The sequence below is a fragment of the Convolutriloba macropyga genome, chromosome 10, assembly GCF_964194025.1.
Source record: "Convolutriloba macropyga chromosome 10, txConMacr16.3, whole genome shotgun sequence".
Lineage (NCBI taxonomy): Eukaryota > Metazoa > Xenacoelomorpha > Acoela > Convolutidae > Convolutriloba > Convolutriloba macropyga.
The window spans coordinates 32,603,665-32,622,116 of NC_134477.1; the positions used below are offsets into that span (position 1 = coordinate 32,603,665).

The 18,452-nt window shown below is 33.9% G+C and overlaps 1 protein-coding gene across 1 annotated transcript; it reads right to left on the bottom strand.

Annotated features, from left to right (window-relative positions):
• Positions 1 to 9,589: 9,589 nt before the first annotated feature.
• On the bottom strand, positions 9,590 to 10,776 carry LOC142348458 (trypsin-2-like). The gene has a single exon (XM_075399821.1). The coding sequence runs from the start codon at positions 10,710 to 10,712 to the stop codon at positions 9,768 to 9,770; it is 945 nt and encodes a 314-aa protein (XP_075255936.1). The 5' UTR covers positions 10,713 to 10,776; the 3' UTR covers positions 9,590 to 9,767.
• Between the last annotated feature and the right edge of the window lie 7,676 nt (positions 10,777 to 18,452).

Consider the following 18,452-nt stretch of genomic DNA (forward strand, 5'->3'; position numbering starts at 1 on the left):
AAAATTGGCGCTGAAATTTAGAATGAACAATCTGGATACCTGAACCCCGATCCGTGAGATTAATACAGAGAAAGGTTTGCTGTGCTGATTTTATTGGGACACCGAAGAAGATTTGGCTTCATTGAAAATCCTTCTGCGGAAATCAGTGATTGAGTTACAACAATCCCTAGATGTTCGAAGAGACCTGTGCCAATGAGAGGTTTTAGTCCCTCTTGGATGACAACAACTTACGAAACTTCGATTGGCTAATTTTTAATGGCTTTAAGAAAGTGAATTGTTTCGCTTGTCTCGACATTGGCAAGTTTTTTGAGATCGCTTTTGTTGAAATACGAAGTCCAGATTACTTAGTCAGGGCATTTTGCGGTGTACTAGTCTAGGATGGTGCAAGCGCTTCCACCATCGTCAAGTTGACTTCAATAATGACAGTTTGAGGTGTTATAATTTGGGGACGAACATTTCCTTATCGTAAAATTTTTGTACCGCTCAATAGCAGTTTCCAGAAAAAACCTACTTGACCTATTTTTGCGCTTGGCAAAGAGTGTATTGTGAACATCTATGGGAGGCAAAATGGAGGCAAAGTGTTTGAGTTTTCAAAAATCAAGAAGAACATAAGTTTTTTAAATGCTGCCCCCGAGACAGCCGCATGAAGCTTCAGACAATACTCTAGCATTGAGTTTCCGGTTGTCAAGAGAGTTTTTATTTGCTTTTGTTATGCCAATTTCAATTGATGTTCAATGTAATTTATGAACATTTGACTACATGAATTTTTTGGGACGTTCCAACTAATTAAAAGAGTAACAAAACTCGTTAGATTTGTTTTTTAATGCTTAAATGATGATCTTATCCTAAAGACAGCAAAATTTTTTCCAAATTTAGAGCCGAAAATGAGATTTAATTAAGTTTTGTATTTGAGTTGGTATTTGAGTTTTTGTGATATCTTGTAGCCTAGCGAAATTTTGTCCGAATTCGCAAAAGTAAATTTTCGAAATTTTATTATGCGTAAAAAGTCAATCTCTATTTATTTGAGGCTATCAAAACAGTTATCCGTAAAATATCGACCTCTGTTTTTTTGAGTTCAACAAACAATTTCAACATCTCCGGCGCAGCTGCTAAATTTGTCTGCGAAATATAGCATTGCTTGAAAATTGTTGTAAATTTGCTAACGACTCATGTAACGAATCTGTTGTTCTTTGGCAAAATACTTGGGTCGGAAACTTTTCTTTGTTTCGTAGGTGCAAGTGTGCTGATTTCTTGATTTCAATATCTTGCTCAGTTGCGTTGGAAACAATACAACTTACTGTGTCTTTTCTTTTTGAATGCTTAAGTTCCTATTTTATTTAGAAAATTTCTTTAATTTAACTTGAAATTGTTTCATTGTTTCCCCCTTTGTTTGTTTTCTCATAACAACAATCAATCTTTTGCAGATGAGTTCATGATCGAATGAAGACTTCCTGTTTGAGACGCCAGGCTTCGATTGAACTGAACATTTCTATCGCAATTGGTGCGCTCTCACTAGATACAGTTCGCCGTCTTTGATTTCTCTTGTTAGGATAAAATATTGAGCATGTGCGGCGAAATTCTGTTGTCCACTGTTTTTCAACGCACGTATTCCCCACTTTCATCTGCTTTTGACATTTAATTGACCAGTTCAGGCGTAGCTGTGCGCTCTTGGTGTTCCTTACTCGATCAGACCCTGCAGCTACCACAAATATCGTATCCTCTTAAATAAATTGTAGTGGTAATAGAATTTGATCAGGCTGTGGTCCTAAGCGAGTGATACAGTTAAGACAGTTTCCTGGGTAATTAGTGCCCATTGCAAATGAACCAACTATTTTTCCAGTTGAACAATTCAGTCATATGTGCATTTTGCAAGAGTTGTTTCCTTTGATATCTAATCTATATTATAAATTGATTAGATTTGGTCTATCTGTTTGACGTTTAGATCAAAATTGGCGCTGAAATTTAGAACGAACAATCTGAATACCTGAACCCCAATCCATGAGATTAATACAGAGAAATGTTTGCTGTGCTGATTTTATTGGGACACCGAAAAAGATTTGGCTTCATTGAAAATCCTTCTGCGGAAAGCAGTGATTGAGTTACAACAATCCCTAGATGTTCAAAGAGGAGACCTGTGCCAATGAGAGGCTTTAGTCCCTCTCGGATGACAACAACTTCCGAAACGTCGATTCACTAATTTTTAATGGCTTTAAGAAAGTGAATTGTTTCGCTTGTCTCGACATTGACAAGTTTTTTGAGATCGCTTTTATTGAACTACAAAGTCCAGATTACTTAGTCAGGGCATTTTGCGGTGTACTAGTCTAGGATGGTGCAAGCGCTTCCACCATTGTCAAGTTGACTTCAGGAATGACAGTTTGAGGTGTTATAATTTGGGGACGAACATTTCCTTATCGTAAAGTTTTTGTACCGCTTAATAGCAGTTTCCAGAAAAAACCTACTTGACCTGTTTTTGCGCTTGGCAAAGAGTGTATTGTGAACATCTATGGGAGGCAAAATGGAGGCAAAGTGTTTGAGTTTTCAAAAATCAAGAAGAACATAAGTTTTTTAAATGCTGCCCCCGAGACAGCCGCGTGAAGCTTCACACAATACTCTAGCATTGAGTTTCCGGTTGTCAAGAGAGTTTTTATTTGCTTTTGTTACGCCAATTTCAATTGATGTTCAGTGTGTTTTATAAACATTTGACTACATGAATTTTTTGGGACGTTCCAACTAATTAAAAGAGTAACAAAACTTGTTAGATTTGTTTTTTAATGCTTAAATGATGATCTTATCCTAAAGACAACAAATTTTTTTCCTAATTTAGAGCCGAAAAAGAGATTTAATTAAGTTTTGTATTTGAGTTGGTATTTGATTTTTTGTGATATCTTGTAGCCTAGCGAAATTTTGTCTGAATTCGCAAAAGTAAATTTTGGAAATTTTTTTATGCGTGAAAAGTCAATCTCTATTTATTTGAGGCTATCAAAACAGTTATCCGTAAAATATCGACCTCTGTTTTTTTGAGTTCAACAAACAATTTCAACATCTCCGGTGCAGCTGCTAAATTTGTCCGCGAAATATAGCATTGTTGGAAAATTGTAATAAATTTGCTAACGATTCAGGTAACGAATCTGTTGTTCGTTGGCAAAATACTTGGGTCGGAAACTTTTCTTTGTTTCGTAGGTGCAAGTGTGCTGATTTCTTGATTTCAATATCTTGCTCAGTTGCGTTGTAAACAATACGATTTCCTGTGTCTTTTCTTTTTGAATGCTTAAATTCCTATTTTATTTAGAAAATTTCTTTAATTTAACGTGAAAGTGTTTCATTGTTTCCCCCTTTGTTTGTTTTCTCATAAAAACAATCAATCTTTTGCAGATGAGTTCATGATCGAATGAAGACTTCCTGCTTGAGACGCCAGGGTTCGATTGAACTGAACATTTCTATCGCAATTGGTGCGCTCTCACTAGATACAGTTCGCCGTCTTTGATTTCTCTTGTTAGGATAAATTATTGAGCATGTGCGGCGAAATTCTGGTGTCCACTGTTTTTCAACGCACCTATCCCCCACTTTCATCTGCTTTTGACATTTAATTGACCAGTTCAGGCGTAGCTGTGCGCTCTTGGTGTTCATTACACGATCAGACCCTGCAGGTACCACAAATATCGTATCCTCTTAAATAAATTAGAGTGGTAATAAAATTTGATCAGACTGTCGTCCTAAGCGAGTGATACAGTTAAGACAGTTTCCTGGGTAATTAGTGCCCATTGCAATTGAACCAACTATTTTTCCAGTTGAACAATTCAGTCATGTGCATTTTGCAAAACAGTTGAGTTCTGAGTTGCGTTTGTGAGCTGTTTTATGATTTTGCAATTGCATTGGTGAGATCCTGACTGCACCATGTCAAAAATTATCAAAAACAAGTAGAGATCTTTTTTGGTATGTTACTTTTAAATATTGGTTTGCCAAGCGAGTAAGCTTTACGTAACTAAACTTATGTATCAACGTGCTGTCAAATTGTTATTCTGATTACCATTCTGAGAGGAAGGCAAAATAACAGGAAAGCATATAAATTTTTGAGCTCATAAACTATGCTCAAACCATGCTCAAAAATGAAGTCAAAAACAAATTATTCTGAAAACCATTTCGGTTTTTGATGCGGGAAAACATTCGCTAGAATGATCTGAACTGTAGGTAATTGAATGAACAATACTTATTAGCGTTGGGGAATTGTGCTTCAGAAGACCTCAAAGATTTGAAGTATAATTTATGTAAATTTACTCAAATAATTCTCAACAGAGTGAAAAAATTGGCAACTTTAATCTTAGGCATAAAACTGAAATCCATACGTTCATTTCCTGCTAATTGTTTTCTCAACTTGAACCTCTGCTGCTTATGTGCCTTTAAATGATTGCTTTTGGTCACTTCTAGGTGACTTCAGAAATTTGTAAATGTAAACTTATTAATCAGAATGTGAAGTTTGGACAGCCGATTCTATTACTGAAAAATTTTAACTGAACGTGCTTCCCTGCGTATTACGATACTATCACTAAATTCAAATCATGTTGCCGAACAAGAGGTAAATGTTCGCCAACTAATATCAACTTTCAAAGCTAAATCCAGGCTGTCTGTCTGACTGGCATCTTAAAGCACAGGAAGTGCCAAAATGGGTGGGTCTGAAGTTTGTCAAAAAGCGTATTGAAAAGCATCGTTGTTTATTAGTTTTGCGAAATTAATCCTTAGGCAATTGTATGGGAGCAACTTTGAGTACAAATTAATTTAAAATGGAAATCGAAAAGTTGAGGAACTTCATCTCGATATAAGGTTCCCGATGTAAAAACATGCTGTATTGGCATAAAATAGGGCGTTTTACATAAACTTAAAGTAAAACAAGAGCAAATAAAAGTATCAAAAAAGAAAATCGTTATGTCAAGTAACGTGCCTTTGGCAGTACATTGAACTCTAACACACTGCAAGTGTCGACCCCTATGATAAACTGTGAAAACAAAATGATTTTAGGTTGCCATAATCATCCGTTATTTCTCTATTCGGATATATTTAGTTCTCTTGTTACGTATATCAAATGTTGCTCTAGATATTTCATTTGTTTTACCAATACCTCGGACATCTCTAAACAATTTTTATAGCTTCTCCTTTAATTTCTTTATTTCTCGTTGCAAAAAATTTTTAAAAATTGTCAATGCTGCAATCTTAGCAGAAAAAACGTCAATTAAGTTTATAGATTAATGATGCTAAGTAAAAAAGTCTACTGAGTTGTTGAAAAAGCCTTTAAATTCTGTTTTCAATGTTTTCCAAAAATTTTAACAAATTTGACTATTCTTCCACGAATAGAGCTGCGTAATTTTTGTGATAATTGAAAGAGACATCACTATGCCATAAGTTTTGAGATGTGATAAATAGCAGCCAAAAATATGAAATTCAAATTTTATATTTTTTTCAATTTGTTGATCCTGCTGACGGTGTTACTTTCTATCGAACTGAAAAAATTGAGTTGCCAACCTTATGATTTTGCTAGACTTAAGTATGAATATTGTGTAAAATCACAGTCCAACATATACTAATGGTTTCTGGCCGATTTTTTAAACATTTTCTGGAAGAATTTAACCTGTTTTAATTGGGGAATCGGTTAAAAATGGTTTCGGACTAGGTGCTGTTTCAATGAACACGCCAAACAAATTTTTGGTTTCAAGTTTTATTTGTTTTATTTGCATTTAATTAGCACCTAACTGTGAAGGGTCACAATTCATTTAGTAACTACTTAAACAGAGAAAATACATCTCATTACTTTTTTGATCTTTTCATGCCTTCTCTTTTATAAAACTTATCCTTTGATCTCCTGTAAAATAGAAATACGGCTGCACAGATTGAAAAAGGACTTTTACTCTCTCATACAGTCTTATTTTTTGTTAAATTGTTTAGATTCTTAAACGGTAAAGTTTTTAAGTTAAAGAATCAGCCAAAAAATTATGTCGAAATGTGATTTTTTTATTGCTTTGGCATGCTGGAACTTCTTCCAGAGAGAGTATTTTTTCGACAATTTGTGCTATGCTAACAAGGCAAATCTCTCGGTTATCTTTCGCTCCAAAAAATTTAAATCGGGACAAAACCTGCTTTAAATATTTTTGGCCACCGGAACGTTCCGTTTTTTCGAGAACGAAATTGATCTTTAATGATTAAATATAGAACTTTTTAAGTTGAGAAAAAGATGCATATTTGTTTCTTCCACCATTTAATGATCTACGGGTCCGAATAATATAGTTTATTTTTTTTACCGAAGATAAAAAAAATTACAAATCAATAGGACGGACATTATAACAGTTAACCAAAACTTCTGTTTTTGATAAACGTGAATGCTCTCTGACTAGTCGAATTGTTATTACTTTATTGGATCTATTTTGTTTTGTCCATATCCAGGTTATTGGCTATATCAGTCTCACCCCTCGCTTCATGTGCACGTGCCAAAGATTTACAAAATAGCCTGCTCAATAACAGAAAAATATTTGTAATTTTAAACTTGGAGCGAAAAAACACTGGTGAAACAGAATAAGTCCAATTTATTTTAAAGCAGATCATTATCAGCACTGCAAACTCATTTCTCGATCATAAAAAAGGCTTGAAAAAGCGCTTTTACTGTTATATAAAAAAGAACAGAATCCAGAAATCAAATATAAGATTATTTTTGAAATATGATTCTCAAATTATTATTACATCAGCAAGTTAAAGCTGTTTGCTTTTTATTCATACAATGATGAGTATTCAACGGTGAATTCCATCAGAGCAACAATGGACAGAAATTATTCCTCTGAAGTATATATGTGCTAACTACTGCGGTTGCTTTGTTTTTCCACTATTTGCCACCGGTCAGGCTAAAAAATTAACTTAAAAACTGCCAGTATTTTTTTTTTCATTTTTCCCGGGTCGAGGTTTGGCGGTGAAATTTTGTAAGAATTGTGGTGAAGTGCGGTGAAAGAAAAAAATTTTCACCGCGTATTTCTTACATCTTCCTGCGGTGAATGCGTGAATTATTGATTTTCACCGCCTTCTCAGTATTCTTACTCAAAGGCAGCTGCCCTACAAGGGTTCGAACCTCTGACCTCCTGCATGCCTTCCACTGCTTATTCCACTGCGCCAACTGTCACTTACATCGCTGCTATTTTTTTAAAGAACTTAAAGTAGATTGAGTAAACGTTGGAAAACAAAAGCGGTGAATTTTTGAAAGAAATGCGGTGAAATGCGGTGAATTAATTTTTTTTCACCGCATTCATCGCTTTCAGCGCTTTTCTTACATTAATTTGCCACAAAAGTTTATGCGGTGAATTTTTGTAAGAAATGCTGTGAAATATTTTTTGTCACCGCATTCACCGCAATCACAGCATTTCTTACGAAAATTCACCGCATTTCCTACAAAAATTTACCCAAAAACCTCGATCCGGGTTCCCGACTATTTGAAACTGCCTTCATTGAAAATTTCCTAGTAAAGTCTAATTTGATAACTAACGAGTTTTTGACGTAGAGATACTAAATCGAAACAATGCATGCGAGTTATGATGAAGGTAACTTATGAAGACAAAGTGTCACTCTTTCGTGAAAAAGCATCCAATAACTATTTTCCAAAATTAGTTAAACAAAAGTTTGAAAACTGTGCGGTTGTGATGATAACAATTCTACAATTATTTTAAGACCACAATAGCTCACATTATTAGAGATCCTAGAAAACTTTTCGGTTTAATAATTTAAGTGAGAGAAAATTTTTTGTTTAAACCATCAAAGTTTTGGTAAAAATCCCAAGCACTTTAGTGATCGGCAACTGACTATCTTGATTACGACGACGACTTGTTGATGCGCCAATTAAGATACAAAAACGAAACAGAGCCGCAGTACAGAAAGGCACGAGTGATAATAATGGTGCTTTAACCATTTTCTTGAGAGAAAATGATCCAACGCTATTTTTGAGGCAGTTATAAATTTCATTTTCAAAGTGAGAAAAGTGATAGTTACAAAGAAATTTCAGCATTTTAAAAAATATGTTGAATATAGTGAAAAATATGTTTGCAGTCTTCAACAAAATTCTACACCTCATTAAGGCCACCACCGTTTTTTTTGTTTAAATTGTCGAGGATCTCATGATATCCATTTTGATATATTCTGACCTAAATTATAATGAAAAACATCATAAAAAGTTCAAAACTGAAAAAAAAAATCATAAACGTTATGCGTTTCCTCTGAGAACTGAAATCTCAGTTGGTATATTTTTTTTTGAATCATTTGTGCAGAAATTTTTCCTCAGATATTTAATCGCTATAGAGAACAGAGTTAATCATGAATCGTTTTTACAAATAATTTTTCAGGAAAATCTTCAAAGGAAAAAACTACAGGTTGAACGAAGTGCGCTTCATCTTTTTCCTCAAGATTACAGAAAGCTTGAGGAAACTGAAGATGAAGAAAATGTATATATCATTAAGGATCAATGCTGGTTCTCAGAATTTTTTTATCACTCTAATTTTATCCTCTGGAGAAGATTCGGCCAAAATTGACACAAAGAAAAGCGGGCTTATACAGTTTCTTCAGTTCCCAAATAAATTTGAAGAGTTGCAAAAAAAATTAATTGGAAGTCCGAAACCACAAAATTTTTGGACTTTTGAAAAAAATGTCAATGAATTTTTGACTGGTAATTTTTCCAACTTTTTGGCCAGTAGCGTTGATCTCGTGAAGTGTAGAATTGCGGAAAATTAAAGATGGCAATAGCCCGTTTTGGCCGGTATTTAGCTCTTTAAGCTATCGGCCAATCAAACAGATTGGAACGTATCATGTTATGATTTTTTTTTAAAATCATCTGACTCAAACATTAATCAGAGGTTCTAAGCCTGTATTAGGAAAAATTACTAGTGCTGTATTGGCATCATTTTCAATAAATAAACAGTGACACAACTGTCGCTTATAGGTTCTATCGTGGTTTTTAGGATTTTCTTTGCTACTTTTTTTCACACCTCTCTTGTCTGTCAAATTTAAATATTTTTTTTTGGATTTGATGTTAGGAGGCCTTGCACGATGTCATGAGATGAACATGGTCAAGCAATTGAGCTTGCATCCATCTCGCATTTTGATATTCCGTGAAATCTTAACCCGAGTCATAGAACTTCCACTTCTGAAAAAAGTTTTATTTCTTAGAACTTTCATTTATGACAAAGCCTTAGCCCTGCCAATTTATTAGGACTTTTTGAATGTATGAAATTGATGCTCCATAATATGAAAGTTCTACGATTAAAACTTTTTGTCAACCCATTAATTTTGTGTTGTCTACAACCCCCCCCCCCCCCCCCCCTCACTTGTCATATTACTCTAGCAAATCGGTCTAGACAATGCACACATCTAAATCAGAGTACCCAAAAAGTTTCATCAAGATCAGTTATTATTCTTTACCTATGAGTCATTATTAGTTGTCATTAATTCCACATGCAAATTATTTATGATTATGAAGAGCAGAGCACTTATCCTTGTTGTTTTAACTCTTGAAAAATTGTTAATTTGAACAAGTAACTAATCGCCTTCTCCGGGCTTTTCAGAAGTGAAAACAGAAGCTTAGAATCATTTATTTATAGTTTTTTATTTTAATTCAATGAAGAGGGGAAATTCACATAATGTTTCTGTTTATTTGAATTTTTTTTCACTAGTTCCCAACACCGACCTCTGACCACAACCAAACTTTTTTTGTTTTGCCTAGGGTTATTGCCGAACTTACAGCTGAAGTATTTTTAGTACTTGGGCTCCCCAGCGACTTCTCTAATCCAGTCACGATAGTCATAAACATCAGTGTACACTCCAGGGTTCTTTTTCTTGGCACATCCGGAACCCCAAGAGACCACCCCAATCAACTCAAAGGCGCCTTCTGAGTTCTTCAGAGCCAGAGGACCACCGGAGTCACCCTGGCAACTATCGATCATTCCCTCTTCGTATCCAGCGCATATCATGTGCTCATTAACTGCCACAGAGTACCAGTCCCTTTTTCTGCAGGTTTCTCGAGGAATCACAGGAACGTGGACGTAGGTGAGTTTGTTGTCATCACTGGTTCCGTAGGTGTAACCCCAGCCCATGGTGATTGTATCTTCGCCCCCTGTGACCTCTACTGTGGGCATGCAGATCGGTTGGATCTTATTAGTGAAGGGCAACTCCTCTGTCATCTTCAAAATAGCGATATCATTGTTCTGCCAGTATTGATCGTACTGAGGGTGTTTTGTAATGCTTTTCACTTTCCTCAATTCTTGCCCGATTTCGTAATTGTATCCTACTTTCTGGTTGAAGTCAGCGAAGAACAGTTTGAGATCGTGCATGTTCTGACCATGCCAGAAACAGTGTGCGGCTGAGATGACAGTGAACTTGTCATAGACTGCTCCTCCACACCAATGCTGCCATCCAATTTTAATGTTGACCATAAATGGAAAGGATCCTCTAGCTGGCACGTAAGTCCCGTTTATGATTCTCTGATTTTCATACAAAGGTGCCTGGCCACATTTGAACGTCTTTGGTTCAGGTTGATCAAGTTCCGATTCTTTTGGTTCTGGTCGAATGAAATCGTCCTCTTCGTCTGCTTCCTTTGGTTCTGGGATAACCATGCCTTCGTCTTTTCCTTGAAGAACTTCCTGATGATATCTGGCCAGGACAGCCATTGCCAAAATGGCAAAGATTGAAAGTTTAAGCATTTTTGCTGAGCTTCGCCTAAATTTAACCAGATAGCTGAAACTGAATTTCGCTTGAATAATGAAAAATTTGAGAGAAACTTTTGCTTTTATAGCAAGATTATCCATAATTTCACATTTGTGCCCACTGATAGCTGCCAGTACCAGAAATTTTTCACCCAAAATATTGATGATTTCCTTGAGCTTCATTTGTAACTCTGGAAGTCAATGAAGGCACACGTCAAACAGTTTTCTACTTATATATAATTTCAGCTTATTTTGTGGAAATCAATATCGCGGCAACTGTCATCTTTCGCGTGAAAAATTGAGTACTCGTGTTAAAATTAATTCAACGTAATATTTTGGAAATATAGAAATATTGAAAACTGAAAGGCAAAAGAACAACATATCACCACAAAATCGATACCAAATTAGAAAATTTGTGATTTTGAGGACTAGAAAATTACCAAAAATTACGTGAAAATTACCTAAAATATGCCATTAAGAATAAGCGAATAAGAAAACAACCATCTTTTGTAAAACGCGAAATGTGACTACATAGAATTATATTCATACAAGAGGGCTCGTTATTGTGTGTTCGCACATGAAGTTCCGACCCGAGCTGATCTACATTTTCGACTTATTTGTCAACCAAATCAAGAGATAACCAACAGTAAATAATTGAGTTTTAAAAAATCGTTTCACACCCAAACTACTAATTGAAGTACATAATGCCATGCCTCATTACAGCGCTTACGAGACCTGCCAATAAGAAAACTACGGGATGAAACAAACAAAATAAACAAAACTAAAAAACAAACGGCAAAAACTCAATATCTAAATGTAAAAGCACCTAGTACACAACGTCAAAATGCAATCAGATAAAATCTTAACTGCACAGTATTTCTTTTATTTCAACTATACAGCAAAATGGATTCGTCCTTAATGAGACTAGGTAACAAGTAAAATAAAAAAAAGAGGCGAAACTCTAAAATCTATCAACATTTTTTAAACCAATTAATTTCAAACGTCTTAAAAATCATTAGCTTTTCACAAAATAATTCTCGATAAATTCACTAAAAAGTCAGTACAAAACTGATAAAACTTGTCTTTGGTTAGACTAAGAAATGGACTAAAGATACAGAAAAACTCAAGAAAAAACAAACAGTCTGCGAAGACATAAATTATTGAAGCCATTAAAATCCTTAGCTATTATCTTATCATTGTTTTTTTATTTCAATTGCTATCTAAACTAATTGAACTGAAATTATACTGAACAATTTAAAAAATTTACTTGGACCTCATTTGAAAATAATTGGGCTCTGTTATTACGCGAATGTGGTAAAAGAAGAGAAAAAATACAAATAATGACCACTCACATAGCATTTATGAAAACGCATAATGTCCCACAAAAAATAATCAGTTACGACATAATATCAACCAAAAGTGTTAATTTTGAATTACAAGGAGTTTAATGGGACCTCTCAATGATGAGAAAAATTTAAATATCGACGAAAAGAACAACAAAATCCATACAAGAAACTTTACAAATGACAAAAAAAACGAAAAAATAAAACTTAATTTGAAAACGAATGAAAATTTGAACTGTAAGACTACTTGCTGTGAACTGTCTGCATAGAGCAATATCATTCATTCAATCCTCAATTGGAAGCTTTCAAGACCTCTCAGCAAATTACGACTACATAAAGAATAAAAGAAACAGCAAGTTCTAAAAAATTAGACAAAACTCTCGAAACCATTAAATAAAGGAATTTTTTAGAACAAAGTTTCCTACCTATAAATAGTTTTTTGGCATCAATAGGATTTTTTTCCTTAACATAAGAGTTCAAAAAATCAACAAATATGAACAAATATTTTAAAACTACGAAATCTTTGAGAAAACCCGTAGTATCAACGACATAAATTCAATAGCCTTCAACGGAAGTCAGCCAATACGCTAAATTATGCCTAGGTAGGAAACAAAATGTTTTTTGTTGTGTACCATTCTGCAATAAGACATCAGAATAAGTCTTATGACTATGAAAACATTAACAAATAATTCATTAGGGTGCGGGAAGAAAAGTGCGGGAAGAAAGTGTCGAAGCCACTTAATCTTCAAGTTTTTCTCTGAAAAAAATGGTACTCTTCATGTCTTCTCTGAGCCAATGAGAACTATCAAACTTAGGAAAATGTGATAAATTTCCAAAAGAAAACAAAAATTACTTAAAAAAATTATCCAAAAATTTTTAAAAAATTACCTGAAAACTCGTCGCATCGAAGTCATACGGCCCATAATTAAAGATTAAAAAGCTAACCGGATTATTATTTGTTGCAGTAAAAAAACGTCGGCTGTCATTACTGAGACTGAAATAGAGATCAAAAATATCAGTTTAGGATTGGCTAACATTCAAAAATAATTTTTCCAAAAATTATTTCTAAATTCTTAACAGCCATTAGCTGATCACTCAAAGCACTAGATAAGGTAACTTTACATTCATTAGGAAGACACTTGCACTTTTAGTCAACGTGTCTATTGCATAGGTCTTCAAAAATTCAGTAAAGTCTCAAGAATAAAATCAAAATTTCATTAAAATTTACTAACACTAAGTGTCGAAGCCAAAACAAAATTTGAGCGGTTCCTTGAAAGCTAGTTTTCTTTCCATTGACCTGAAAACGAGGTTTTTCATAAACGGAACCTAGATATGAAAGGTGACTATTCTCTTAGTGACTTAAAAAAACAAAGAATAACAAAAATTTTTCTAAAAAACAGCTCTCAAAAAGAATTCGATTTTTTTTGGTAGTAAATTTCCTTATAAGATCAGAACTAGTCCTTTTAATCGCCTTTCATTTTTTAAGAACACCAAATTGATGCATTTCAAAGAGTCAAATGTAATTTTGAATTAATAATTTTATAGAAAAGATGTTAATTCGAACAAAAACTACGCCGAAAGTGAACAAAAGTGAACCAAATATCCCGTGTTCACATGAAACTTTAATTCCCGATAATTCCTCGAAAAAAAAAAAACGAATTTCAAAAAAACTCTTTCAATTTCGAATTCTACGCTGGACGAGCTTTTTATTGATACCACTCACATTTCTCTAATATATCAATCGGCCAAAATTGTCTGAACAAAAAAACCCATTTGAGTATATAGTTCCTCCCCCCACAAGTGGGGTCGGAACAATAATGACCGATGAAACATTCAAATCTTTATCAGTACATTTTGCAATTTATGAACTCAGTGATTGCGAAAACCACCTACAATTATCCGCGCCAACTCTTGTTTAAAAATAGACTAAATTTTGAAAGTAAGTAAATTTCACAGAATTTTTCCCATGTATTAGAAATATTACTTTGGAGGACGAATTCTCACTTTGAGATTCGATACTGGCTCTGCAAAGTGCTGATAATACCAATAGCAGTTGTAGAATCGATAATTTTGATTAAATGGATTAAAAGTTTATTTGCTAATATAATTGTAATAGCCGTAGGAAGCAAGCATATCAGCTGCAACTATGTTCCTTGTAAAGTTTAACTCATAAAGTTTTGCTCGGATCTACTAAAAAATGATGTCTAAAATTTATAATTGAATTCAATTTCTGTAGGAAAATGAACTCGGTTAAAATTGCAATTCTATCGGATAGATGAATAAAAAAGAGTTAAATGATTACTAAGTAAGAATTCATTTAATCAGTTTAAGTTAAAACTGGATGGTTTTTCTCAAAGTATTGGCTCTAAAAATTCTCCAAAACTTAAATCATCAAGCTGAGTATGCGAACTTTTCCTAAATATCCCTAATTTTGAGTTGTTTGACCCTAAGCGAACTATGTTGACCTATGGGGATCGTGGACAACGCCTACGAATTTGTGAAACTTACTTGCTCTCTTTTTCAAAGAGAAATTACGTGAAGTCTATTTACAATTGTTAGCTGAACAAATTAAAACGTAGCTTTGTAAGTAGTTTTAATAATTTGTGTATCAAAATTTCACAGCCGAGGTATAGTTGTGAAAAAATCAAAGAGATTGAAATTTAATTTCCTTAATTTGTAGATATCCGGATACATAAAGGCTGTAAATATCAAAGGCATGCATTTTACTTATACTAAGCGTAAATTACAATTACCTTGAGGGTGGATTTTTAATACTAAGTGTGTGACAAGTTATTACTTCAAATACTCTAAATACATTTACATTGAGTGCGTGAAATCTAATGACAACTTTCTGTAGGTGCTTATAATTTTTTGAACTCTCCTTACTTTTTCTCTTACGCTTATATGTTTCAGAAACCGGTGATTAAAATTAAGTTAAGTGTTTTTCATAAGGGCTGTCCATTTATGCAGAAGATAAGTTCGAACAGGCGTTGTCTTGAGGATTTATTAGCTGTACCGGGAGCAGATTCATTCTGTTTGAAAAAAACATTGAACCTTTTTTGGATTTTTTTTGTGTTCCATCGGTTTGACAAGATGTGCAAACGTTCGCCAGTACTTCTCAACAACAAGTACTGCCGAACGTTTTATTATAAGTAAAATCAATTGCTCAAAATTTTTCAAAATATAAAATTCAAACGAATGTTCCAGTGCTTTTATCAGAGCCATTCTTTTGATCCACTAGTTTAGGGCTCTGCCAAAACAAAATTTGGTCATTTTCAATTATTCTACAGGAATTTTTTTATCACAATGATTTTTACAAAAAGCGTTTATGAGGAATAGCGTGTTTCGTAGATGAGAATTATTGGAAATTTATCTACCAAAACATGATTCAACAAAGTGACTGAAAAAAATGAATAATGAGAATCAACCAAAAACACAGATTATAAAACCATTGGACTGAAAAATTGAAAAAATTAAGAGTTATTTACAGGTGCTGCCTTACCCAGTACTCTGCGTCTTGATTGAAACGGTTGGTAATGCTGTCTTGGAAAATGGGTATCCGCCCAGGTCAGTATTACCCCGGTGCTGCTTCTGTATGTACATAAGCAGAAAAAAATTTAGAATTCCGAAAGCTCAGAAAAACAGACTTATGTGATGACTAATGGTGGACCCATGAGAAGACGTTGCTCGACTCTAATTGGGTATGAAAAGCCTTCAATTGGGCCCGTCAAAAGACCTTAGGTTGACTTCAGGTAGTTGATAGACTGACCGTGTAATTTTACGCAATATTCATCCCCACCACTAGGCATCCAAATTCTTTTCATGAGTCTGCACCCAGACCTGGGCGAAATAAATTTATTAGCGAAAGATACCATTATGTTGCTGATAAAACATAATTTCAAGGCACCTAAGTGTTGATGTTTAATTAATTCACAGAGAAACGTGGTTTTCTGTTTTAAATGCTTCGAGTTGTCATTTGTCCACAAATGTGAAATATTAATTTCAGTTTTAAGCTCAAACGCATGAAAACGTTATGTAGACGTCTCTCGGACTTCTGTTTCATCAAAAAGCAGTCCAGTTTCATATATTTCCAAAATGTTCGAGTCACTTTCAGCAACTATACATTTCAGATCAACCTTCAATTTTCATAAAAGAGAATAGTGTATTCTTTAACCATTAATTCTTTGAATTTTTGCGCTGTTGCAACGATCTTGCCGTCATGCTGCAATTGGCGTTATTAGATACGGTTTTAATTGATGCAATCTCTGAATGGTGAGATTGATTTATTGTGGCGATCATGTATTGGATGTTTCATTAATTTCAAAAAATGAGAGGGTTTGGTTTTCAGTTTCAAGTTATAATTTAAAAATCAATAATATTTGTATGAAAAATTAACAGGAGAAGATTTTACTACGAGTTTTTTTCTTATCAATGAAACAAATATTAAAAGTGCTAGATATGAATGAATTATATGAATGTCAAACTGGTGGAAATTATGTTCTCATCAGTTTTTAGGATAACTGGTGACATATTAGGCCTAATTAAAAAATTAATCGAAGAAACTGCAAAAACCTTACAGTAACAATTTTTTTTAAAAAAGTCCATTTTTAACATTCCAGACGTTTGAACACATTTCAGCTTTAAACGAAATTTTTAACATTAAACCATTAAATGTTTTCAAAAACTGCTAACTGTTCTACAAAAATTTACAATCAAAAAGTTTTGCAAGACATGATTTGTTTCTTTTTCGTGACCTATGAAAAAAATCTTTTGGAAAAAACTCTAGAATTGGGGGGAAACAGCTGAAGGACAGTTGAGTGTTTTTCCAAGTTTTTTAAATTCTCAGCAAATTCAATTTCAGCTACAATGTGTTATTCCAAGTATTGGGGAAGTGCAAAAAATTTCGATTGGACCAAAAAGCTTAGATATTCAGGAGAATTAAAAGACCACAAAAATTCAGTCAAATAAAATTGACCTTATTTTTAAGAATAGAACTCAAATAGCAAGAACAGACAATCAGATAGTTTGTTACGGTGTTTCACCACAATACGGAGACCCTCGCAAAGACTTTCATGTTTTCGGAAAGATCCAACTCAAGTTTTGCCAGAACTTGACAAGGAAGGGCAAAGAAAGGACGACACAAATTTGGAACTGCTCTACGTGGGTTTCTATTATTTGAGAAAAGACATTGTGTGAATCCAACTGTTTCTGTGAGGACCACAGACAGTCTTTAGTATGACTTTTTTGGGTTCTCAAGCAATAAACTTCGCAAAATTTTGAACATCTTGTTGACAAACAATTGCAAGTTTTGATGTATCTCTGGCAAGTTAGAAGTGAACCAGGAGAAGTGGACATCAGAAATGTGTTGGTTGATTGTGAAAAAGACACGAAAGGCCAAGCCAAGATGTGATAAATCTTGTAGTGAGTATGTAACAAAAATTAATCGTTGAGGTGTTTGCATCCAAGCAACAAAACTTTTTAGGTTTTTTTTCTAGTTGAACTGCTCGTTGATTGTTTTCTGCCTCTTCAAACACAAACGATGACATAGCAAACAAGGAAAGATCTATCAAAGACCTTGAAAGCGGCAATGTGGTTCTTAGAGAATCAGAGATCTTGCGTGAAGTTCGAAAAGATGTTGTGGAAATCCAAAATATGTTGGGGTGAGGCGTAAATGTTGTGGGTTTTTCCAAATGAACTCTACAGAGAAACTCGGAAACATAAAAAGATAAACAAAAGATTCGACTAGAAAAGATGAAAATTAATTTTAACAAAGAGTAGTTTTTTAAGGTTCCATAAAGAGAAATCAAGAATAAAAAGCAGGTCCATCTTATAGTATTCAGCTGGATAATAAAATAAAAAATTGCTATCTAGTTTTTATTAAGGTTTTTGTGATCTAATATTTTAATTCCATAAAAGTCCAGAACACAAACAATAAGACATATGTTGTTTTTGACCCAAAAGTTCATAAAGAAAAACGACCAAAAGTATGTTTTTGCTGATGCCTACTATGTTTCTGTTTTTAGTGAATTCCAAATTGAAAGATGTAATGAAATTACTTTTCGCACTATCTCCAAGCGTGGCAAAGGGCTAAAAAGGAGCTTTTAATTTTTATAGACTTAAATCGTTTCTATTAAAAAGAAACGTAAAAAGCGCAATTTTCAAAGCAACTAATTTATTTTAATTTGTTGTTTCTCTCAAATTTTCGGTATAAGCGAGGAATATTCCGGAACATTTCAAAATCGGTTCTGTGTTTACACACAAAATCTACAGGGTATAAAGTCTCTCTAAATTAATCTGGCACATTCGTATATTGTCTTCTGCAGGATCTGGGAACCACATTTGATCAGATGCACGAACGAAAACAAATTTTGATACATTACCTTGTTTCCTCCTG